This window comes from Triturus cristatus, chromosome 5_1 (genome assembly GCF_964204655.1).
Source record: "Triturus cristatus chromosome 5_1, aTriCri1.1, whole genome shotgun sequence".
Lineage (NCBI taxonomy): Eukaryota > Metazoa > Chordata > Amphibia > Caudata > Salamandridae > Triturus > Triturus cristatus.
Genome location: NC_140587.1, coordinates 414,351,704 through 414,376,696, shown reverse-complemented (window position 1 = coordinate 414,376,696; position 24,993 = coordinate 414,351,704). Strand labels below are relative to the sequence as shown.

At 49.3% G+C, this 24,993-nt stretch overlaps 1 protein-coding gene across 2 annotated transcripts in view; it reads right to left on the bottom strand.

Moving 5' to 3' along the window:
* PABPC1 (poly(A) binding protein cytoplasmic 1) overlaps window positions 1–24,993 on the bottom strand; it is a 541,973-nt gene that overhangs the window by 46,123 nt on the left and 470,857 nt on the right. For both annotated transcript variants that reach the window (XM_085605165.1, XM_085605166.1), the window contains exon 14: window positions 11,768–11,898. In XM_085605165.1, coding sequence (XP_085461291.1) covers window positions 11,768–11,898 — 131 coding nt within the window. The remainder of the gene's footprint in view (window positions 1–11,767; window positions 11,899–24,993) is intronic.

Below are 24,993 nucleotides of genomic sequence, written 5' to 3'. Positions count from 1 at the left end.
GTTTTGAGTGTACATCTAGGAATGTTTCCTAGGAAAGCCATGGACGCCCCTAACTTTCGTGTTGAGTGGGCTCGTGGGGGAATCGTTAATGTGCGATTAGCTTTTTGATAGCAAATTTGAATACATTTAACAATCCATCTGGCTATCCCTGCTTTGGAAATGGCGTTGCCCTTGTGTTGTGGAGAAAAGGCAACGAAAAGTTGTTTTGTTTTCCTAAAGTCCTTAGTTCTGTCTATATAGTACATGAGGGCCCTCTTTACATCTATTGTATGGAGCATTCTCTCTGCGACATTTTGTGGATTTTGAAAGAAAACAGGCAGTTCAATAGTTTGATTCATGTGGAACTGCGATATCACTTTGGGCATGAATTTGGGGTTGGTACGTAGTACAACCCTGTTTGCGTGAACCTGTATGAATGGCTCTTGAATGGTTAGTGCCTGGAGTTCACTAACTCTTCTTAACGAAGTGATTGCCACTAGGAAAGCTACTTTCCAGGTGAGGAATTGAATCTCACATGAATGGAGAGGTTCAAAGGGTGGACCCATTAATCTGGTGAGGACCAAATTGAGGTTCCACACCGGTGCCGGTGGGTGTCTTGGGGGAATTACTCGTTTGAGTCCTTCCAAGAAGGCTTTGATGGCAGGCACTCCGAATAAAGAGAGGTGCTGCCTGTTTTGGAGATAGGCTGCAATCGCGGTTAAATGGATACGTATTGAGTTGTATGCCAGATTGCATCGGTATAGGTGTAAGAGGTAACAGATGATGTTTTGAATGGATGCGTCCAGCGGGTTAATGTCATTGTTGTTGCAGTAAATGACAAACCTCTTCCATTTAGCCGCATAGCAAGCTCTGGTCATGGGTCTCCTGGCTTCTTTGATGATATCCATACTGTCAGGTGGCAGGTTTAGGTAGCCAAACTCCAAGACCTAAGGAGCCAGATTGCCAGGTTCAGCTGTTGCGGATCTGGGTGCTGAATTTCGCCATGAGGAACACCTCCCTCCTCTGAATGGCCCACTTCCACATGCTCTGAGCCAGATGAGACAACTGTGGAGAGTGTGTTCCTCCCTGCTTCTATATGTAGTACATGGCAGTCATGTTGTCCGTCCGGATCAGCACGACTTTGTTGCACAAGTGTACTTTGAATGCCTTCATGGCTAGGAAGATTGCCATCAGTTCCAGAACGTTGATGTGCATCTTTTGTTGCGTCGTCCATAGTCCCTGCACTGTGTAAGTGAGTACATGAGCTCCCCAACCCTGGAGAGAGGCATCCGCCGTCAGTATTATTTGTGGAACAGGCTCTTGGAACGGTCGGCCCTTGCAAAGGTTTTGTGGATTCCCCCAATGCAGAGAGTTGTATGCCCAACTGCTCACCAACACTAGGTCTTTTAATTGTTCGTGAGCCTGATTCCATTGACGTGCTAAGCACGCCTGAAGCGGGCGCATATGTAGTCTCGCGTGCGGGACTATGAAAATGCAGGAGGCCATCATGCCTATCAACTGCATGAACACTCGCGCAGGAAGGGAGTGTTGAGGTTTGAACTTGGAGATCAGCAGTTGCATGCTGTTGATCCTCACTAAATTTGGCAGAGCTGTGGCTGCCAGAGTGTTTATGGTCGCGCCCAGGTACTGTCGTACGTGTGCGGGTTGGAGATGTGATTTTGGGTAATTTAGTGAGAATCCCAGACTGTGAAGAAGGTGAATGGTGATGGACATGTGGCTGGCACATTGCTGGGCTGACTTTGCCTGAACAAGCCAGTCGTCCAGGTAAGGGAAGACGTGAATGTGTTGTCTCCGTAGATGTGCAGCCACTGTTGCTAGGCACTTGGTAAAGACCCTGGGTGCTGTTGTTACTCCGAAGGGGAGAACTTTGAACTGATAGTGATGCCCCTGAATAGTGAACCTGAGATATTTTCTGTGCGATGGGTGTATGGGTATGTGGAAATACGCATCTTTCAAGTCCAGTGTGGCTAGGAAGTCTCCCTGGCTGAGCAGCGGTAGAACCTGCTGTAGGGTGAGCATATGGAAATGCTCTGAGAGAATGTAGTGGTTGAGGGGTCTCAGGTCTAGTATAGGTCTGAGCGAACCGTCCTTTTTTGGGATTAAGAAGTACAGAGAGTACACCCCTGTCCCCTGTTGGTTGACGGGCACGACCTCTATTGCACCTTTTTGCAGCATACTTAGTACCTCCTGCTGCAATAATGCCAAGTGCTCTGCGGACATAGGACGGTGCTTTGGCGGTATGTTGGGTGGAGTGGACGTTAATTCTAGACAGTAACCGTACTGGATAATGTCCTTGACCCACCTGTCTGTGGTGATGGACTTCCAGACTGACAGGAACCGTTGGAGTCTCCCCCCGACAGGTGTTGTGGTCGGGGGCAGGGAGAGGGCTTCACTGTTTGTTTTTGGGGGAGGACCTGGTGTTGCCGTACCCACGTCCTCTGCCTTTGGTGCTGGAGCCACGATATCCACCTCTGGTGGTTTTATCATAGTTACTTTGTGTGCCCCCTTTAGTGTACTGCTGCTGTGACCCCTGACCTCTAGCTGCTCCTCTATTCCCGGGGCGACGAAAGGAGCCACTACGAAACTGCTGCGTCTGCAGAGCCCCCATTGATTTCGCAGTGTCAGTGTCTTTCTTAATTTTTTCGAGGGTAGTGTCAACTTCAGGGCCAAATAAATAGTCTGGGTTGACCGGTTGATTTAAGATATTGTTCTGAATCTCAGGCTTGAAGCCTGAGATTCTCAACCATGCGTGCCTCCTCAACAGGACGCTTGTGTTGATTGCCCTCGCCGCAGTGTCGGCTGCATCCAGTGCGCACTTGATGGATGCATTGGTAAGGAGTTGTCCCTCTCTGATAAGGAGCTCCGCTGCCTCTTTATATGCATCTGGCAAATGTTGTAGCAGTGATTCTAGTGTGTCGTTTTGGGACCTATCATAACGGGCCAGGAGTGCCTGTGTGTTGGCAATGCGCCAGATGTTTGCTGCTTGCGCTGCAATCCGTTTGCCTGATGTCTCCAGCACTTTGGACTCCTTGTCTGGGGGAGGAGCATCACCCGTTGTTTGTGAGTGGGCTCTTTTGCAAGCATTAGCAACAACCATGGAGTCTAAAGGTAACTGACCCCTAATGTACATAGGGTCTCCGAGTGCAGGCTTGTATTTCTTTTCAATCCTGGGGTTCAGCACCCGTGCCCTGGTTGTTTCTTTAAAAATGTCTTTTGCAGGTTTTAGAACTCCTTTTAACATGGGCAGAGTTGACAGTTTTTTCCAGAAGAGGCGAAAGTGTCCACCAAGAAGTCTTCTTCGACAGTGTCAGAATGGAGTTCTACTCCATGATTGGCAGCAGCCCGTTCTATGAGGGCATTAAAGGCAGCAGTGTCCTCTGTGGGAGATGTCTTTATGTTATAAAGCTGCGTGTCATGGGTATCTGGTGCGGTACCCTGGTCGGTGGGGTCATCCCATGCCTGATCTGGGTCTTGCAGGTGATCATCAGGATCGATATCCCCAGGGTAGGTGGTATCATCCCCTACATAGTCCTCTCCTGCGTCTGCCTCTGAAGGCATAGGAGAAAAGGACGGTGGATCCTGATGGAAGGGTTGAAGTGTTCATGAAGCACTGGCTCTGATCCTGCCGGCAATTTGTGTTTGAGAGGAATTTTGTAGGAGTCCAATCCCCTCTCTGGCGTGATTTTCCACTTGCGGAGCATCAACCTACCAGTGTTGGCGTCGATAAATTGCGCCTGTGAAGGCTCGATATCCGTTTGTCCAGTGGATGGGGACTGTGTTTGGCGGACACGTGTCCGAATCTCGAACAGTTTCGGCGTCGTGGGTGGCGGCAACCCAAACGTGATGTTGGCCGGCGCAGAGTGCGATTTCGCAGCCATGTGTGTGTCGGGACCCGACACGCACAAGGGTTGCCCGTTCTCTGATGCGTTGCAACGATGCTGAGACCTGTTGCACGGTGAACGCAGATGGCTCCTTGGAACCGATCGGCACCTTGGAGGTAGGCGTCGAAGCGGCATCCGACTTCTTTGCAGTCATGGGGTCGTCGATCCGAAGGGAGGTATCGACGCTCGTTGGAGTCGACGGGGTGGCCACCTTGACTTTGGTGGTTTGGGCCGTAATCTTCAGTGCCAGAGGCCGAGGCGCCTTGTGGGGACCGAGGGCCTTCTTCTTCGGCTCGGCACCCGTATCCGCTGTGGTGAGCTCGGCACCGAAATCCCTTTTTGCGCGTTCGGAGCCGATGACCTTTGCCGGCGTCGAAGGAGTGGAGGGCTTCGAGCCGATCACAACCAGTTTCACTTTCGGTTTCGCTGGAACCGGTGCGATGGACGGTTTCGCTGAAGGGAATCCAGTCGTTTGATAATAATGGCTCTTGTGAAATGTTCGAGGCCGGGCCTGGAGGCGGGGCCGAAGAACCGTGAGATTGATCTTGGGTAAGGCCCGAAGGCGATCCCTCGACCTGAGCCTTATGACGACTTAGTTTTTCGGCCTTCGTATCGACGGATTAGCCTAGCTCTTCGCTGGAGCCATCTTCCTCGGCCCCAAGGGCCTCATCATAGTCTCCTACCTCTTCGACGACGACTTCTCCCTGAAAGATCACCTCATAGTCGTCTTCCGATCGTGAGTCGTGTTCGGAAGCGGGGCTGGAGTCTACGTCTTCCACACTCTCGGCGTCCTCGTCTTCGGTGCTAAAGATGTTGGCCGGGGCAGGCACCGATTGCTGCGCCTATAATCTCGCTGCCTGTCGATTCCGGAGAGTCTTCTTCGAGCGGAACCGGGCACAGGCCATACATTTCGACTCATCGTGATCCGGTGAGAGACATTTGTTGCATACCGGGTGGACGTCGATGTGTGGGTATTTCGCGTGGCATAAAGGACATCTTTTGAAGGGAGTCCTCGATTCCATCGTCGATCGAAGTTCGATGTTCGGACCAAGCGGATCCGAAAAGCTTGAAGAAGGCGCTAAAGCACTAAAGAAACTAGTCGACACCGAACGGGAACAGTACCGACGATAACTAAAGGCCTTTTGGCCTTAAACTGAATTTTCCTAACTTGAGCTAAGATAAGCACATCCGAACAAAATGGCGGAAAAAAACAATCTAAGGATGGAGAGGATGCCCATGCGCACTGTAGTCCAGGGGAGGAGCCACCTATCTCGTGATACTTCGAAGACTCTTCCAGGACAACAATGTGCAATCATTCGGACCCAACACTAGGCGGCGATCTATGCACAGGTATGAATTCAGCAGCCCACATGCCTCGAACTTGAAGCATTCTGTAGTGAAAGAGGATTAGAAATCAATCTACAGAAAACCAAATTTATGGCGTTTAACAGTCCTAAAAGCACAAGAGCACACCCCTCCTTAAATGGCAAACCCCTTGAAAAAATGTCCTCTTTTGACTATCTCGGCATTACAATCACAGAAACTATGGACTGGGGGGGGGGCACAAATAAAAAAATCATCATTAAAATGATCACAATCATCGGGTGGCATTATGAAGGTCTTTTGTAAGTCTAGCCAGAAACCAGTGAGCCCAGCCATTGAAATATATAGGGCCCGGGGAGGGGCGTTATACGGTGCAGAACTCTGGGGTTACACAAGACCAGAGAACTTAATGCAGGTAGAGAACAACTTCCTGAGACAGCTGTTAAAGCTCCCACGGAGCAAACCGTTAATTCCGCTCCAATTAGACCTGGGCCTTATGGCAATTGCTGATGTAACCAATCTTAAACCCTTATTGTACTGGTGTCGCCTGTGGGTCACCCCAGAACTCTTATCATATAGGGAGGAAATAAGAAGTAATGAACCTAAGGGGGGCTGCCAAACTCCCGTGGCTCGTGTACATAAAGCATATGCTGGACAGTATGGGGCTGGGGGAACTTTGGGCCGATCCTGAGTCCGCCTGCTCCTCACTCCCCAGGAAATCATTAAAGGCCCATTACGAAGAGTACAAAATGGCACAGCTTCATAGTTGCCCCCGAGTAGGCAAGGTAACCTCAGCCTTTTTAGATATCAAAGATAGGTTTAGCTTTGAGCCAGCCCTAGATGACATCAAGCCGGCAGGTGCTAGAAAGCTTTACCTCCAGTTTAGGCATGGGGTTCTGCCTCTCCGTTGTTTTACATACAAACTGGGGGGGGGGGGGGGGGGGGGGGGGGGGGGGGGGTTTGCAAATTTTGAGGTGTCCGGCATGCGATTGTCCAGAAGAGTCAGTACTTCACGTGTTTAGCTGTCCTGGCTACTACAAGGCAAGAAAACGATGGCTGGTCCAAATCTGTAGGAACCTTGGTACTAGACGTTGCTCTGAGGCTTTCAGGATACTGAAAAATGATTGCAGTATCCCGATAGTTTACGCAGTGGCAGGTTTCCTATTTTCCATATGGTGTACAAGTAGGATATTCATAAAAACACCCCTAAAATAGAGCCAGGACGTGTTTTTCTCGTCAGTCTTACAATTAGACCCCGTTTTTAATATGATTAGATTATATTGAGCATGTTCATTGACCCATTAATCATGCTATAGGGAAATTGTAATTTGTAAATCTACTCCTGCAATTATTATAGAAGAGAAAAAATTATGTGCAGCAGTAACCAGCATTGTAGGGGGCCCTTAGTGCTAGGACCCATGATCTGCAGTATAGAATACTGGTCATCTTTTTTTTTAGAAATTCTTTTTAAGTAAATTATTTATTTATTTGCACTATGCACTTTCCACAGGTGAATCTTTGTTCCTTGCCTTGAATAACCCTTTGTGATCCTCGCTCCTTTTTGTCCTCCCTTCGTGAAACTATAAGAATTGTAGGTATTTTTTAACTGAGCATTATTCATTTCACATGTGTGCCAATAGTGTTCATCATTTCTTTTTTTCTTCTTTTTTTTCTTTTAATCATATGTAATTGATTTTTGATGTATCAATGTGTATCGTATCTGTACTTTTGAGGTCATATTGACCGAAATAAAGTTTTTTTAAATTGAATTGATTTCAATGGGAGATCTCCGGTTTAGAAAAAGACTGCAAGCTCGGGGACGAAGATTCTTCAGGTGCCACCACCACTTCGAGAGGTAAGTTGGAGTATAGGTAGGTACCCCGGGATTGGGCACAGGGGGGCGCGGGGCGCCTTTTGGTGTCGGGAAATATTACCCTCTGTTGATAGCGGTTGGGGGGGCACCTGGTTCTGAGGCTGCAGGCTTCTTCAGGAGGGTCGAGGGAGGTCCTTGGGTGCCGGACTCGGGGTCACAGTCGCCGTGGGGTCGTCCTCGTGGTCTTTGTTCACTCCGGCACTGGCCAGGCTTGGCTGGTGCAGAGTGTGCTGGGTTTGCGGTTCCGGGCTGCTGCCAGGGATTAGAAGTAGATTTTGAGTAGAGCCTCTACTCATGGGAGTCCCAGGGGTTTAGAGTCAAAAGGAAGTCAGGTCCTCCAGGGCTTGTGAGGTTGCTGGCCACAAGAGATGCCGGGTTGGAGCAGGTTCGAGGGTCAACAGGCCGGTAGAGCTGGGGCCAAAGCAGTTGGTGTTTTCCTCTTCTTAGCAGCTGCAGGGCAGGTCTTTCTTCTAGCTCTTCTTCGGATTTTGGAATCTGGAATCTGCGGAAGGAAGGTTCAGGGTGCCCCTAAATACTAGATTTAGGGGCGTTACAGGTAGGTGAAGGGCAGGGACCAATGGGTCCCTGTCCTGGGGTGGGTACACTACCTATCCTGCCTCTCTCCTGTGGGAGGGAGGCAGTATCCTAGTCCTGATAGGGTAGGGCTTCCCCTCTTCAAAATGGCGAGAGCCCGGAGATGTGCTTCAACTCGCCTCCCCCACCTGAGGTGGGGTTGGCAGGCTGGCACATCCCCTGTCCTTATTTGGGGTTCCCGGCCAAGCTTCCCACCAGAGTGGGGGTTGCAAGTGGCCTGGGAAGCTCACAGAAGCGGCATGCCTTTGAAGCTTCCCCCTGCCCATCCTGGGGGAGGAGATTTAGCACCTCGCCCAGGATGTGCATTGTTGCAGGCCCAGGAGAGCAGGGGCTCTCCTACCCAGGGGTCCAGCAACATGTCTGCTGTGTGGCAGCCTAGGCAGCCTCAGAACAGACGTGGATTGTAGGTCAGGTTTTAGGGGGCATCTTTAAGATGCCCTCTGGGGTGCTTGGTACATTAAATCCCACACTGGCATCAGTGTGGGTTTAATGTCCTGAGAAGTTTGATACCAAACTTCTCAGTCTTCAGTGTTGCCATTATGGTGCTGTGGAGTTCGTGTTTGACGAGCTCTCAGCACCATGTTCTCTTAAATGGCAGCACTGCACTTACAGTGCCCAGGAATGGACCTGGGTACTGTAGGGGCACAGGGCTCCTGATCCTGTGCCCACACCATTGGCATAGGGCACCCAGCTAGAGGGGTGGCTGATCTATGCCATGGCAGTGTAGGTGATGAGCATGGCACACAGGGATGTGTGCCATGTCGACTCTTTGTTTTGTCTTGCACCCAGACACCCAGCCTGCAAGGGCAGTGTGTGTGTGTGTAAGGGTACAGGGCCTCTAAGGGTGGCACAATGAGTGCTGCAGCCCTTAGAGGCCTTCCCTGGTCACAAGGCCCTGGGTACCTAGGGTACCATTTACCAGGGGCTGACATGTGGCCAGGGTTTGATGTTTTTTAGGGAAGGAACATAGGCCCTGGGCACCTGATTGGCAGGAGTCCAGGGTACACTCAGTCAAAGTACAATCAGCAATTCAGCAAAAAGTGGAGGCATACCATGCCAGAAAGATGGCACTTTCTCACACACCACCTCTCCCAGGATGGGCCAGTGCTCGACGGAGGAATCTTCAAAGGACTGCCGTCTTTGTAATGAGACTCTCAGCCTCTGCTGCTAGCAGCAGATGGCAGCCACTGGTTTACACTCTGGGCAGGAAACTCAGAAGAGGTGTGCCCACCTTTGCCAACACCACCACTAAGGTGGGGGGAGCCAGGGTTATGCACATCTTTCAGTACCCGGCATCTTGAAGCATGGATAGTTCTATGCCACCTCCCACAGGAGGGTGTCATAATAGAGGGTGTAGTCACCCCAGGTGAGGTGCCCAATGGCCCTACCTAATACGCTCCTAAAACGGCCAGAAATCTAGTATTTAGGTGGTCCCCCACAGACCTAGAAACTAGATCTGTGGCGACCTAAAAAGCAAGAAGACATCCCTGCAAAGAAGACTGAAGAAGACATCCCTGCAAAGAAGACTGAAGAAGACATCCCTGCAAAGAAGACTGAAGAAGACATCCCTGCAAAGAAGACTGAAGACGACTGCCTTGGCCCCAGCCCTATCAGCCTGTCTCCAGATTCGAAGAACCTGCGATCTCTGTCTTGCAACCAGCGACTTCTGAAAACATTGGGAGGACTGCTGCCTTAGAAAAGGACTTTAATCTCCTGTGCACATCAGACCTGACCAGAAGAAACAAACTGCCAGGGCTCCGGATCCAGCTGCAACCGTGATCCCTGCCCACTTTGCACCCAATGCCCACGGTCTGAGTGGGTCACCTGTGCAGCGAAGTCTCGCAGCAATTCTGCCATTATGTCCAGCGTTGGCTGATCGCCACAGTGGCACCTGCAGTGTGAATCGAGGGGTTCCCCTCCAACCTCGCCTGGCCCCTGCATGAAGACTGAGGTCGAAAGGCAGCCCTGCACCCTTAGCCATGGGCCTTGGTGAGCTGAACTGACGGTGCCCCTGCGACCCCCTACATCTCTACTTACTTCACCTCTGTCATTGCTCTCCCTTGTGCAATCTCTGGTGCCACGCCTGCAGCCCGTTTGCCCATTGAAAAGCACTATGCACCAGATGTCGAAATTTCATCAGGCCGCCCCCGTGCCGCTGGTGGTGTATGTTTAGTCCTGTTTTGTGGCCTTCCCTGTGCTTAGCCTAACCCCCAAAGCTTTGCCCATCTACTTACCTGCAAGCAGTGAAGCTCCAGGCACCACCGGTCATCATTGAAAAGCATCTGAACGAACTCCAATTTTGACCTCTGCACCCAGCTGCCCCAGTGCCGCTGGTGGTGCAATTTTGGTACTCACTTGACCCTTGCCTCTTGCTGACTTTTGGTCACGAAGACTGGAATTGTAAGTGCAATACTTGACTATTTAAGCATGATATTTCCCCATATGATAACATTGAACTGTGCTGAAATTTTTTCCAAATGTCTATCTTTCAAAAAGAAATTTATTTTTATTTAAAAACCTAATAACCATATTGCGAAGATCTTAGTCTTAAAATAAAATACAAAGTATACTTTTTCTAAAATTGGTCTTGATCTCCTCCTTTAGTTGTGTGTCAATTATTGGGTAATGTTGTGCAATAAATGTGTTACACTCCTCCGTGTTAGGCCTAAGGCTGCTCACCCACACTACTACTAATAGAGCACACTGGGTTTTACATATAGCCCTGTACACTTTTTTGGAACCCCTGAGCTCTGTGCACTGTATACCCACCTAGTGGTAATACCATTGACAGAGCCCGCTTTCCACAGCATGGCACACAGGGATGTGTGCCATGCCGACTTCAGTTTTAGCTGCACCAAAACACAGTCTGCAACTGCAGTGTGTGTGTGTGTTTGGCGAGGGGTCTCAGAGAGTGGCACAATACATGCTGCAGTCCTTAGATCCCCTCTCTGGTCACAAGGCCCACTAGTACCTTTTACAAGGGGCTTATATGTGTGCCAATTGTGGAAACACAGGTACAGTTTTAGGAAAGAACACAGGCACTGGGAACCTGGTTAGCAGGGACCCAGTGCATACTCAAATTTAATTAGAAGCAGGCAAAAAGTAGGGACTTTACTAAAACCAGGTACACAGTGCAGGACTGGGATATCACAGAAACTCAGTCACACTAAGAAAAATTCAAAACACACTCCAACATCCTTGTCAGATAAACGTAAAGCAGATAAACCATACAGTATTCTCCCCTCCACCTCAGGAAAGGGGGGAGGGGGGAGGGAGCGGGGCGAGTAGAGTTAAAACAACCCAAAATTTTTTATTCTGCACAAGATCCTTTTGACCAGCAAAGTCAAGTCTGCAGGGACCACAATGAAAGCTAAGTATGAAGAAAAGTTACTTACTTGTAAGTCATTTAAACTGGAACCCTCTGTAAACAATGTTAACATAACAATGTACATTATCCCCAATAATACCAAACTTTACATAGACAATTGACATTCCAATCAAGTCACTGCAAATGACTCCAACTCCAGCTAGAGACCAGCACTTAGCCTGTTGAACCAGATTGTCTATCACACGGTAGGGGTGAGAAACTCTTAGAAGAACTCTCCTATTGAATTATTTTTTCAACCTTTCACCATGGCTGAGATGGCGGAGAAGAAATCACTTTAAGGCTTGGAAAGCCTGTGGAAATTTGTCTGTATACATATGTGAGGAAATGTGGTGTAGTATGGTGGGGTTGCGATACCTTACCATGTAATACACTACCAATTCTTCTTGGGACCAGTCAGGCTTCATTTATCAAACCGTAGCTCAATCCTGGGCGGCTGTGGCTTCAAGCCGCCAGGCTTCAACACAGGAACAAATGTAAAGCACTTAAACAGGACCAAAACAATTGAAGAAAGAAACATGACTGAAGAAATCCAACACCAATTTATAAAAATAGATAAGTTTCATGAATTTATGGACACCAAAATGAAAAAAAGCCACTGGAGGATTCCTGATAGATTTTTTTTTTTATAGTGAGTTTGGAATAACCTATATTTTGCATACTTAAGTAAAGCATAATACAACTAATGTGAAATGAATGGTGCAGTCAAACCTTGGAACGAAGAGATTCTGGAGATTCAAGCATGTGAAGAAGCTCAGAGTTGTCAATCTCCAGCAACATGCCAGTAATTTTACCCGCCAAAGTTGGATGCATGTTTTGAATGAGAGGGAACAGCCTCTCGCCTAAAGAAAATCAAAATGTAAACAAATTGTGTTAAGTTGCACAAAGTTTTGTAGCCATTAAGCAATTTTGTATAACACTAATGAAGAATATTGTTAAAAATAATAAATACAATCTAGTATCTGAGATACTACAGCATGGCACCTAAAATACTCAGACAATATAAAATGGCCCTAAATGAGGGTAACAATCCTAGGAGTCTCAAGTCTCTGGTTCAGGGCTATAATTTAGAAAGACTAAACCTACAGATGGCCAACACCCCCAGAGACCATAGAGCCAACTGAACAGTAGGTAGAGGTTATAGGTTAGTCAAATATACTGGACTTTGAGATACTATTCAACCTGCTTCATTAAAGCGATTGAAAAGTGTAGGAAAATGGGTCATTAGTTATGTTGCCTGTACAAGTAATGGGTCCACATTTGTCCACAACTGGGAACCAAACACCCCATTGTAGCGCTGGACTCTCATAGGGTAGCGCTGCAGAGCAGCCCAAGGCTTACTCAAGGGAGGTGGTGGGTGGTGTGGGCTAGTTATCTCCGTTCTTAGATACACAATAACACTCAAATGATTGTCCATATTACACACACAGTACTCAATACTATGCAGCTATTTACAAATATAAACAAGCTTATGGAAATGCTTTTGGGATGACATTGCGTAATCAGCCCTCCAAAACAGAGGTCTAGAGCAACAAATCACGTCAGAACCTTTACTTGTATTAGAAATGCAGTAATAGAATATCACTTTGAATGAGCGTGCACTTAATATGGGCAATAAAACATGTTTACTTGGCATAGGAGTGGTTGTCAGCATCATTACTTCATTAAAGCATTCACAAGAGCATATGTCTATGCATGTGTAGGTGATTTGCGTCAAAGTTACTGATAGCATGAAGAACAAGTTACTTACCTTTGGTAACGATTTATCTGTAAGAAACATTAGTAGCAATAGATTCCTTACCTTAAAATTACCACCCCCAGGCGTCAGAAAGTTTGTCAGCAGTACTCCTGCGCGTCGGTAGGTGGCGTCGTGCGGCTCCGCGTTCGTCGGCGTTGTGATCGCCGGGATGACGTCGCGGGCAGTATTTAGACACCACCCACGTTGACGTCCGTTCTGTGCACGACTTTCCGCGCCAGGAACGCAGAGCCATGCAAGATACTGGCCACTGGTGCCTTGAAACTAGGGCCCTAAAAAGGGTGACCTTAACCTTAGAAATCAGTTCGCAGAACGGGGAGGATGGGTGGGGTGGTAAGGAATCTATCACTACTGTTTCTTACAGATACATCATTACTGAAGGTAAGTAACTTGTTCATCTGAAAGAAACAAGTAGTGATAGATTCCTTACCTTCGAATAGATACCCCAGCAATACCAACCCCAGTGGTGGGTCTGCGAACCAAGATCACACCAGAAAGTCCTGGGGAACAGAACCGTCAAAAAAGCAGTCTCTCTGGACTTGGCTGTCCAGGCAATAATATTTTGTAAACGTGTGCAGAGAGGCCCACGTAGCTGCCTGAAAGAGGTCTCGCAGGGGGATACCCTGTCCCAATGGAGTAGTGTCTGCAGTTGCTCGAGTGGAATGAGCACGTAGACCCACCGGAGGCTCTTTTTTAGCCAAAGAGTAACAGGCTTGGATGCACAAGACAACCCAGCGGGAGATAGTCCTCTTGTGCACTGCCCGACCTTTCTTGGTGCCAACGTAGCCAACAAAGAATTTGGCCTTCCACCCGGAACTGTTGTGTGCGGTGGAGGTAAAATGAAAGCACCCGTTTTTGGTCCAGACGGTGGAGCCTTTCTTCCTCTCTGGAAGGATGTGGAGGCTGGAAGAAAGTGGGCAAGGTAACAGTCTGCCCAATATGAGAGGACGTGACAACATTGGGCAAAAAGGAAGGCCGGGGCTTGAGCACCACCATGTCCGGATGAATGGAAAGGAAAGGAGGCTTTTAAGAAAGAGCCTGGCGCTCACTCACTCGCCTAGCGGAGGTGATGGGCACCAGAAAGGCAGTCTTCAGAGTCAAAAGACGAAGAGGACAGTTGTGAAGAGGCTCGAAAGGAGCGCACATCAGATAAGTTAGAACTAGATTCAAGTTCCACTGTGGCATCACAAACGGAATAGTAGGGAAAAGGTGTGTAATGCCTTCGAGAAGGAATATGCTACTTACCAGTATGCATCTGTTCTTGGCATGTAGAGCTGCAGAGCCACACACTTAGGATAGTAGATCGCCATCTGGTGTTGTGCTTGGATGCTTGCAGGTTGTTGTTGTCTTCAGAAGAAATCTTTGGTCACGAGATAGGTGACTCCTCCCTTGGACGACAGTGCGCATGGGCATCAACTCCATCGTTATTGTTTTTCACCATGTGGGAAATGATGGAGTTTGTAGAAAAGAGAGATGTCCATGTGTGATGTCTAAGACCATGCTGGAACAGATACAGGTCCCGGGGAGGTGGGAGGGCATGTGTGACTCTGCAGCTCTACATGCCAAGAACAAATGCATACTGGTAAGTAGCATATTCCGTTCCGAGGCATATGAGCTACAGATCACACACTTAGGATAGACTACATAGCAGTATCTCCCCTAGCGGTGGTCACCTGTATCGGTTGCAACAGTTTGAAATAAAGTTTTACGGACAACCTGACCCACAGAAACGAAAAGTTTCTTACCTGTCGGTGTAGTTTTGCAGCTTGAAGATCTTTCTGGATTCACTATGCTGTGCATTATTCCGCGATCTTGTGGTTGGGTCCGGATTCGTAGTCTTTGTTTTTTTTTTTTTTTTGTAGCCCAGGTGGGCGTCGACGTCCACCATTTGGTGCACCTCCCGTGACGTCGTCGTGCTTCCTGCGGAAGTCCCACCTTTGGGGCGCCATCTTCGGGTTCTTTTTTCCCTTTTTTTTTTTACCCTAGGCGATTGATTAATCCTTTTGTCCATATTTCTGTACGTTTCCACTTCTTTGATCCTATCCATTTCACCCCCTCTTCCTCCAGCCTCATCTTCCTGGCGGAGGTGGGTGGGTTCGCTAGTGAATCCAGAAAGATCTTCAAGCTGCAAAACTACACCGACAGGTAAGAAACTTTTCGTTTTGCAGCGTGAATCTTTCTGGATTCACTATGCTGTGCATAGATTTTGTAGCGGTTTTCCTATTTTTGTGGTGGCTGGGTGGAAGATGATCGCTGGTCGTTGAAAATGTGTTGTAGCACCTTCTGTCCGACCTGTGCTTCCTTATTCATTTGAATGTCCACGCAGTAGTGCTTTGTGAACGTGTGCACAGATGCCCAAGTTGCTGCGAGACAAATGTCTTGGATGGGCGTGTTTGCCAGGAAGGCAACTGTGGCCCCCTTCTTCCTTGTGGAGTGAGCTTGGGGCCCCTCCGTTAGCTCCTGTCCAGCCTGTTTGTGACAGAATTGAATAGTGAGGGCAATCCACCTAGCGATGGTGCCCTTGGTGACTGGTCTACCCATGAAGCTAGTAGCAAAGGACACAAACAGCTGCTTCGACTTCCTGAGTTCCTTGGTTCTTTCAATGTAGTGCATCACCGCTCTCCTGGCATCGAGGGTGTGCAGGGCCTTTTCTGCGTTTGTAGTCGGGTTTTGGAAGAAACTCGGTATCTGGATACTCTGATTCATGTGGAACGCCGACACTACCTTGGGCATGAAGTGTGGGTCCGTCCTCAGGACTACCCTGTCTTTGTGAATTTGAATGTAGGGCTCCTGCAGCGTTAGTGCTTGAAGCTCGCTCACCCTGCGTAGTGAGGTTATGGCCACTAGAAAGGCAGTTTTCATCGTCAACATTTGTAGAGTGGCCTTGTGAATGGGTTCAAACGGCGCCCTCATGAGCTCCGTCAGAACCACGTTTAAATTCCATGCCGGCGGCGGCAACCTTTTCGGGGGTGCCATTCTTTTGGCTCCCTCCATGAATCTCTTCACCACCTGCGAGGTGAAGAAGCTTCCACCCTTCTCACCTCTGGTGTAGGCAACGATCGCTGCTAGGTGTACCCTTAGGGAGCTCGAGCAGAGGTTACTCTTTAGAAGGTGTGTGAGGTACCTCAGCACAGTTGAGTCTCTTGTCATTCTGTTTTGCAGGCCCTTTTTCCTGCACCACACCGTGAATCTCTTCCACTTTGCGCTGTAGCACTTTCTTGTAGTAGGTTTCCTTGCCTCCCGTAGCACTCGCATAGTGCTCTGAGGTAACCTTAGGTGTGCGAACTCTAGGTCTTCAGGAGCCATGCTGCTAGGTTGAGTGTCTCTGGCTCTGGGTGCAGGACCTCCCCGTTTTGCATTGAGAGCAGGTCTTTTCTCCTCTCGAACCTGTACGGTTTGCCTTGCGCCATTTCTTGAATCTGTGAGAACCATGTCTGCCTCGCCCACTGTGGAGCCACCAGGATCAGAGTCATGTTGCTGGTTCTGCACTTGTCGAGCACTCTGTGCAACAGGGGTATCGGTGGAAAGGCGTAGGCAAATGTCCTCCACCAGCTTATCCATAGGGCATTTCCCTTGGATTGCTGATCTGGTTGCCTGGACGCGAAGCTTCGGCATTTTGCATTGTGGCGTGTTGCAAATAGGTCTATTGTGGGAGTCCCCCATCTCTGGAAGATTTTCTCAGTTTCCTGGCCATTGAGCTCCCACTCGTGTGATGCTGAGGTCTGTCTGCTTAGCCAGTCTGCCTCCACATTGTCCTTCCCTGGTAGGTGAATTGCCAGTAGATCTATTTTGAGAGGTATGGCCCATCTCCAAATCTCCTGAGCTAGGGATGAGAGGGGAAACGACTGTGTCCCCCCTTGTTTGTTGATGTAGAACATCGCCGTGGTGTTGTCTGTCTGTACCAACACCCTCTGGCCGAACAGGTGCCTCTGGAATGCCTTCAGGGCTAACAGTATCGTTTTCAACTCGAGGTAGTTGATGTGGCGGACCGCGTCTGCTGGAGCCCATAGACCCCTCACTCTGAGGTTGTCCATGTGCGCTCCCCATCCCTTCTGCGATGCGTCCGTGGTAATGGTCATTGTTGGGCTTGGTGGTGTCAGGCTTCTCCCCGTTGTTATGTTGTCTCTGTTCCACCAAGTTATCTCCTCCTGCACTGCGTGCGTAACAACCACTAGATCCTCCCAACTTCCGTTTGCTTGGGACCATTGCTGTTGCAGCCATTCCTGTAATGGTCTCATGTGCAGGCGTACATTCGGCACCAGCTGGATACAGGACGCCATCATCCCCATCATCTTGCTCACCGCCCTCACTGTCAGAGCTCGCCCCTTCTGGTAGAGCTGCGTCTCCTTCAGTAGAGCATCTGTCCTCCTGTCGCTGGGCACTACTGTACTGTTGAGGGAGTTGATCTTTGCCCCCAGGAAAATCTTTACCTGTTCCGGTTCCAGCGATGATTTTCCCCAGTGGATGGAAAAGCCCAGATTTGTGAGGGTGTCTGTTACTCGTTTTGCGTGCCTCTCGCACTTCTCGCGTGAGTTTGCCTTGACCAGCCAGTCGTCCAAGTAGGGGTATACGTGTATTCCCTGCTTTCGTAGGTGTGCCGCTACCGCCGACAGGCATTTCGTAAAGACCCTTGGCGCAGATTTTAATCCGAAGGCCAGGGTTGTGAACTGGTAGTGTTCCTGTTCGATGTTGAATCTTAGAAGGCCCTTGTGCCTTCTGTTTATTGGGATGTGAAGGTAGGCATCCTTGAGGTCCACGGTGATCATGAAGTCCCCTTCTCTTATCTGTGGCAGTACCTCCTGCAGTGAAGTCATTTTGAACCTTTGCGTTCTGATGAACTTGTTTAGGTAACGGAGGTCCAGTATGGGTCTGAGGTCTCCGTCTACCTTCGGCACCACGAAGTAGTTTGAGTAGACCCCTTTGTTGCGTTCCCTGAACGGCACCGTCTCTATGGCTCCCTTTTGTAGGAGTTTCCGTGTTTCTTCTCTGAGTATTGCCAGTTCTTGGGCCGATCTCTGCCTTCCCCTCGGCTTCCTGTTTGGAGGTCTTTTCTCCAAGTCTACGCAGTATCCGTACTGCACGATGTTCCGTATCCACTTGTCTGTGGTTATACGCCGCCACTCCTGAAGGTAGAACCTCAGCCTTCCGCCTACTGGTGACGTATGCTCGTAGGCTCTTGAATCTTCTCTTCCCCCTGATGACACTTTTTTGCGCCTCACCCTTGGGGACCTTACGAGGGTAGGCGTCTTCTTGCGTGCTGAGTCACTTCGAGGAGGGCTGATCGCCCCCTCTCCTCCTTTGGCCACGTCCGTTACCTCTCCCGCGAAAGGACTGGCCCCGAGGTTGATATTGCCAGTTTTGCTTCTGCTGACTTTGTCCGTGACCTTCGCCCTGCTGACCTTGCTGGAACGCCTGGTGCGACGTCCCCTGTTGGCTTCCACCCCTACCGTAGGGTCTCCTCGAGGGATTTCCTCGTCTCATTCCCCTCAGCTGTAGGGCCCCCATGGACCTCGCTGTCTCGTTTTCCTTCTTGAGCTGGGTGAGCTTTTCGTCCACCGTTGCTCCGAACAGTGTCTCTCCGTTGAAGGGGGTGCCAAGGATGTTGTTCTGCACTTCCGGTTTGAATCCCGAGATTCGTAGCCATGCATGCCTCCTCTCTGTGACCCCTATGGCCATGAGTCTTGCTGAAGTCTCTGCCCCATCCAACGCCGTCTTTATACAGGAGTTGGCGATGTTCTTGCCTTCATCCACCAGGTGAGAGGCTCTCTGGCGGTATTCTTCGGGGAGGTGCTTTACTAGCTCCCCCATCTCATCCCAGTGTTGGTATTGGTGTCTATTGAGGAGTGCATTCGAATTCGCCATGCGCCAGTGCATTGCGGCGTTCCTCTCGACCTTTCTGCCTGTGAGGTCGATCCTCCTGCTCTCCTTATCCGGAGGTGGGCCCGAAGTTGCTGGAACGTTGGCCCTTCTCCTGGCCGTGGAGGCTATGATGGAGTCTGCGGTGACGCTACCCTTGATGTAAGGTGGGTCCAGGGAGGAGTGCTTATATTTCTTCTCTGTCCTGGGCGTGATCGACCGGCAGGTGGCAGGTTCCTTGAAGGCTTCTCTCCCCTGGTTCATCACGCTTTGTAGCATGGGGAGGAACTGACTCCTAGTCTGGATGGGGAGCAGTGTTTCGACGAGAAAATCGGCTTTCGGCCTCTCCTCGTCGAGTTTGACGCCGAAGGCCATTGCTGCGCTCTTCACCACCATATTGTATACCCCGATGTCGTCGGGTGGCGAAGGCCTCGAGGGGTACGTGTCCACGGCCTCCTCCGGGTTTTCGGTGTCGAGATCGTGCCATTCGACGTCGTTGCTGGTAGATGCCGCCGATTCGTAGAACGACTGTTGGTCTTCTTCCTCGGCTTCTTCCTCATAATAGGGCTCCTCTTCTTCCTCGAGATCCCTTGTCAGCCCTTCGGCGTCGAACTCGCCTTCGACCTCGACGACGTCCGCCGATGAAACCGTTGGAATCTTGAATTCCTTCATCCTGGCGTCGAACTCCTTCTTCCTTTGAAGGATGTTCTCCATTTCGGCCTCGAGCCGCCTCTTCTTTTTCTCCATTTCGGAGATGCTTTCGGCGTCGACCGCGGGTCTCTTCGATGAAACTTGCGTCGACGTCGAACGTTCTTTCTGCGTCGATCGGCCAGTTTCATGGGACGATTTCGACGACCCTTGCCTTTCGGCGTCTTTCTGCCCCAGGGAGTCCTTTTGTAAGGATCCGCTGGGCCTTTTGTCCGAAGTTCCCCCTTTGGACGTCGAAGTTTTCGGCGCCGGGGCTCCCTTCGTGGACCTTGACTCAGTTTTTCTCGAGTCACCCTCGTGTTTTCGAGGTGTCTTTTGATTTGCGCTCGACGATTCTCTTACCTCGTCTTCTTTTTTCTTGTCGGTCTCTACGACCGTGAAGTTTTCGGCTGTCTCGGCGACGTTGTCCTCGTCGTCCGTGTCGAGGCCCAGCTCGTAGAGCGTCGGGGGCTTCCCTTTGCCATCCATGTTGGCGTTGGCTCTTCTCTGCCGCTCTCTCACCCTGAGTGTCTTCGGCGCGAAGGCTGAGCAGGCGTTGCAGTCGATACTCCGGTGATCCACCGGTAGGCAGAGGTTGCAGACCGGATGCTGGTCTTTCTGCGCGAACTTGTGGTGGCAGTTTGGGCAGAACTTGAATGGCGTCTTGTCCATTTCGCTCAGGGTCTCTGAGCGTGCATTCTCCAAGGCTGTCGAAGAAAAAAGGTTCGCTGGTCCTCTTTCTTCGCGCTCCTGATGAAATCTGTTCTATTCCTGATGTCTTCTCTTGATTCTATCGATGAAACTCGCTTTTCTTCCTTCTTCCTCCGAGTGAATTTCTGGAGCTTACCGATGACGATCCAGACCCAACGGCGGAAAAAAGAATCTGAAGATGGCGCCCCAAAGGTGGGACTTCCGCAGGAAGCACGACGACGTCACGGGAGGTGCACCAAATGGTGGACGTCGACGCCCACCTGGGCTACAAAAAAAAAAAAAAAACAAAGAAAAGACTACGAATCCGGACCCAACCACAAGATCGCGGAATAATGCACAGCATAGTGAATCCAGAAAGATTCACGCTGCAAAACTTGTTGCTTTGCTTGCACGTCAACACAATAGTGTTTAGTGAAGGTGTGTGTTGCAGACCATGTGGCTGCCTTACAAATCTCTTCTAAGGGAATGTTTCCTAAGAATGCCATGGAAGCCCCCATTTTGCGTGTGGAATGCGCTCTAGGGGGAACCGTTAGTGTGCGTTTAGCCTTGTGGTAGCATATTTGGATACATTTAACTATCCACCTAGCTATCCCAGATTTGGAAATGGGGTTGCCTTTATGTGGTGGAGAGAAAGCAACAAATAATTGTTTTGAGGAATGATTTGGTTCTGTCAATGTAGTAAAGAAGGGCTCTTTTAACATCTAAGGTATGAAGAGCTCTTTCAGCTACCGAGTCTGTATTTGGGAAGAACACTGGTAACTCTACTGATTGGTTAAGATGGAATGGGGATATGACTTTTGGAAGGAATTTCGGATTTGTTCTAAGAACCACTTTGTTACGGTGTAATTGTAAGAATGGTTCTTGTATGGTTAAAGCCTGGATCTCACTTACCCTCCTGAGGGATGTGATAGCGATAAGGAAAGCCACTTTCCATGTGAGGAACTGCAGTTCGCATTTATGCAGAGGTTCATATGGGGGTCCTATGAGCCTTGTAAGAACAATGTTTAGATTCCACACTGGAGAGGGTGGTAATCTGGGAGGGATAATCCTTTTTAGTCCTTCGATGAAGGCTTTGATCGCAGGTACTCTAAAGAGTGACAAGTGTTGTCTATTTCGCAAGTAGACTGCTAATGCTGCTAAGTGGGGACATATGGATGATTATGCCAAATTACATCTTTGCAAGTGCAGTAAGTAGCAAATGATGTCCTGGATGGATGCATCCAGTGGGTTTATATGATTCTTAGTGCAGTAAATGGCAAATCTTTTCAATTTTTCAGCATAGCAGGCTCTAGTGGTAGGTCTTCTGGCCTCTCTTATAATATTCATGCAGTCTGGTGGCAGGTTGAGGTAACCGAACTCTAGGACTTCAGGAGCCAGATCGCCAGGTTCAGTTGACCTGGATCTGGGTGTCTGATTTCTCCATGGTTCTGGGTTAATAAGGACGGGGAGAGATGTAGTTTTTGGTGTGGAACTAGCGAGAGTTCCATTAGTGTTGGGAACCACGGCTGGCGTGCCCATGTGGGAGCTACTAGGATCAGTTTGAGCGACTGTTGCCTGAGCTTGCGTACCACTCATGGAATGAGTGGCAGAGGCGGAAAAGCGTACGCAAATCTGCCGGACGAGTTCATCCATATCACATTGCCCTTTGACTCCGGGTGGGGAAACCTGGTGGCGAAGGTTGGGAATTTTGCGTTTGTGTGTGGCGAACAGATCTCTGTCTGGTTGGCCCCATTGTTGGAAAAAGGGCAGTAGGACTTGGGGATGTAGTTCCCATTCGTGGATCTGTTGAGTTTGTCGACTTAACAGATCGGCAATTTGATTGTGAACCACTGGAAGGTGTTCTGCAAGTAGGTATATGTTCTGGGGAATGGCCCATCGCCAAATGTTCTGTGCGAGATGGGACAGCTGGAGAGAATGTGTGCCTCCTTGTTTCTGTATGTAATACATGGCTGTCATGTTGTCTGTCCTGAGGACAGTTTTGTTCTGGAGATGTAGTTGGAATGATTTTAGTGCTAGGAACACTGCTAGCAGTTCCAGGTAATGGATATGGAGCACTTTCTGTGGAGTGGTCCATTTGCCCTGAGTGGTGTGGCCGAGGAGATGGGCTCCCCATCCTGTGAGCGATGCGTCAGTTGTCAGCACTATCTGTGGAATAGGCTCTAGGAACAGCCGCCCTTTGGAGAGGTTTGTTATGTTCCACCATTTCAGAGAGCGATGTGTGCGGCTGTCCACCAACACCAGATCTGTAAGTTGTCCGTGAGCCTGGTTTCACTGACGTGCTAGACATTCTTGCAAGGGAAGCATTTGAAGTCTTGCATAAGGCACAATGAAGATACAATACGCCATCATGCCTATGAGTTGCATGAACACTCTTGCTGTAAGAGTGGGTTGGATTTGGAATTTTGTGATAAGAGCTTGTATATTGGCTATCCTGGCTGGCCTATGCTAGGGCTGTGGAGGTGTTTATGGTGGCTCCTAGACAGTGATCTATGTGAGAGGGTTGGAGATGAGATTTGGGATAGTTTATTGTGAATCCCAAGTTGTGTAAGATTTGGATGGTTTGGCGAGTGTGTAGAGCACATTTGTTGAATGACTTGGCTTTTATTAGCCAGTCGTCTAGATACGGGGAGACATGAATTTGTTGCCTTCTGAGATGTGCTGCTACTACTGCCAGGCATTTTGTGAATACTCTGGATGCGGTTGTTACCCCGAATGGAAGGACTGTAAACTGGTAGTGTTGTCCGTCCACCACAAACCTTAAATACTTCCTGTGGGCAGGATGTATGGGAATGTGGAAGTAGGCGTCCTTGAGATCTAGTGTGGCAAGGAAATCGCCTAGTTGCAGTAGTGGGTACTTGTTGAAGAGTGATCATATGGAAATGATCTGAGTTGATATACAGATTTAGGGGTCTGAGGTCGAGTATTGGTCTTAAGAGTCCTGTCCTTTTTGGGGATTAGGAAGTAGTGAGTATACCCCTGTACCCTGATGTTTTAAGGGAACTGGTTCCATTGCGTGCTTTGGAACCTCTGGTGACATTGAAAGCTCTTTGGGTGGTATGTGGGTGGAGGGGGGGGGGGGGGGGGGAGATGGGGGGTTGTTGTGAGTTTCCAGCAGTAACCACACTGGATAATTTGTCTTACCCACTTGTCTGTTGTGATGAGTTCCAGACAGGTAGGAACTGTTTTAGTCTTTCCCCGACCGGAGTGGAATGGTCAAGGGGGAGTGCAGGAAAGTCACTGTTTTGTGGCAGGGGAGGTACGAGTGTTATTACCTCGACCTCGCCCCTTGTTGTTGTTTCCTCTGTATCCGCCTCTAAAATATCCTCTACTGGGGGATGTTTGTGTAGCGGTCTTGAATGTAGAGGTGTCCGCTCCCATATTTTTGGAGGCTCCTCTATAGAAGGAGTGCCGAAAGGAGCCACGTGGTTGGGGAGACTGTAATGCTCCCATGGACTTAGCCGTCTGTGTCCTTCATTTTTTCAAGGGCAGTGTCTACTGCAGGCCTAAAGAGCTGTTCCTGATTGAATGGCTGACTAAGTATGGTAGTTTGTACCTCTGGCTTAAAGCCTGGGATGCGTAGCCAGGCATGTCGAAGGAGCACACTTGTGTTAATTGCTATAGAGGCGGTGTCTGCGGCGTCAAGCGCACATTTAATTGCTGCATTTGAAATAAGTTTTCCCTCCTGGATAAGGTCATCTGCCTGGGTTTTATATTGGTCTGGCAGATGTTGTAAGAGAGTCTCTAATTGATCGTAGTGGGCCCTGTCATAGCGTGCTAGTAGGGCTTGGGTGTTGGCAATACGCCAATGATTTGCGGCTTGTGCTGCTACTCTTTTGCCAGAGGCTTCTAACAGTTTGGATTCTTTGTCTGGGGGTGGTGTATCTCCTGTGGTTTGGGAGTTGGCGCATTTCCTAGCATTGGAAACGACCAAAGAATCTAAAGGGAGTTGTCCTTTGATGTAATTAGGATCTTCAGGGGCAGGCCTATATTTCTTTTCTATCCTTAGGTTGAGAACCCTGGCACGAACGGGGTATTTAAATACTTATGGGGCGTGTTTTATGACTCCTTTAATCATGGGCAGAATTTGTACCGACTTTTGAGATTGTTCAAAAGTGTCTAATAGGAAGTCTTCCTCTGGTGCGTCTGAGTGCATGGTGACGCCGTGGTAAAATGCCGCTCTATTTAATAATTGGCCAAACCCCAGGTGATCGTCAGGAGGCGATAGTTTTGAGGGATATGGCTGAGGGTCAGGCATGTCTGGTAGAGGGAATGCCCAATCATCCAGTGGTGAGGTGTCTGGATCCGTGAACGGATCATTAGGGTCACCCCCACCCCCTAGGTCATCATCATCATCATCCTGGGGAGGTAGTGAATGTGATGGAGAGGGTATAGGTAAGGGTGGTGTAGGCAGAGGGGGTGGGATAGGCAGTATAGGAGAGGGAGGAGGAATAGGGGATGTTGCAGAGTCCTTCCTGTTTACAGGAACTGGGGCAGGTGGTATGTCCAGTTTAGGTTTTTTACAGGGCACCGCGGTGACATGTCCAGTCTTGGGGTTGATATAAATCTTTTTCTGCCTTGGATCAATGGGATCTGGATGAAAAAGTTCTTGTTCTTCAGGAACAGTCTTTGGTACCGATTTTTTCGGTTCCGATCGAGGTTTTGGTTGATTGGTGGATTGTTTGGCTTTAGGAGGCGTAGGAGAGTCCTTAGCCGCTGGTTTCGGTACCGATGATAGTTTCGGTGCCGATGTCGGTTTCGGAGCCAAATGTGTATCTGTAGGCTTGGGAACCTTCGGTGCCGGTTTATCTATTGGCCTTGGTGTTTTCGGGGCCGAAGGCGTTGGAGCCAATTTCGGTGCCGAGTGGTCTTTTGTATTCGGTACCGAAGGTGCCGGTTGGACAATGACCTGCGGTTTGCTCGGTCCCAA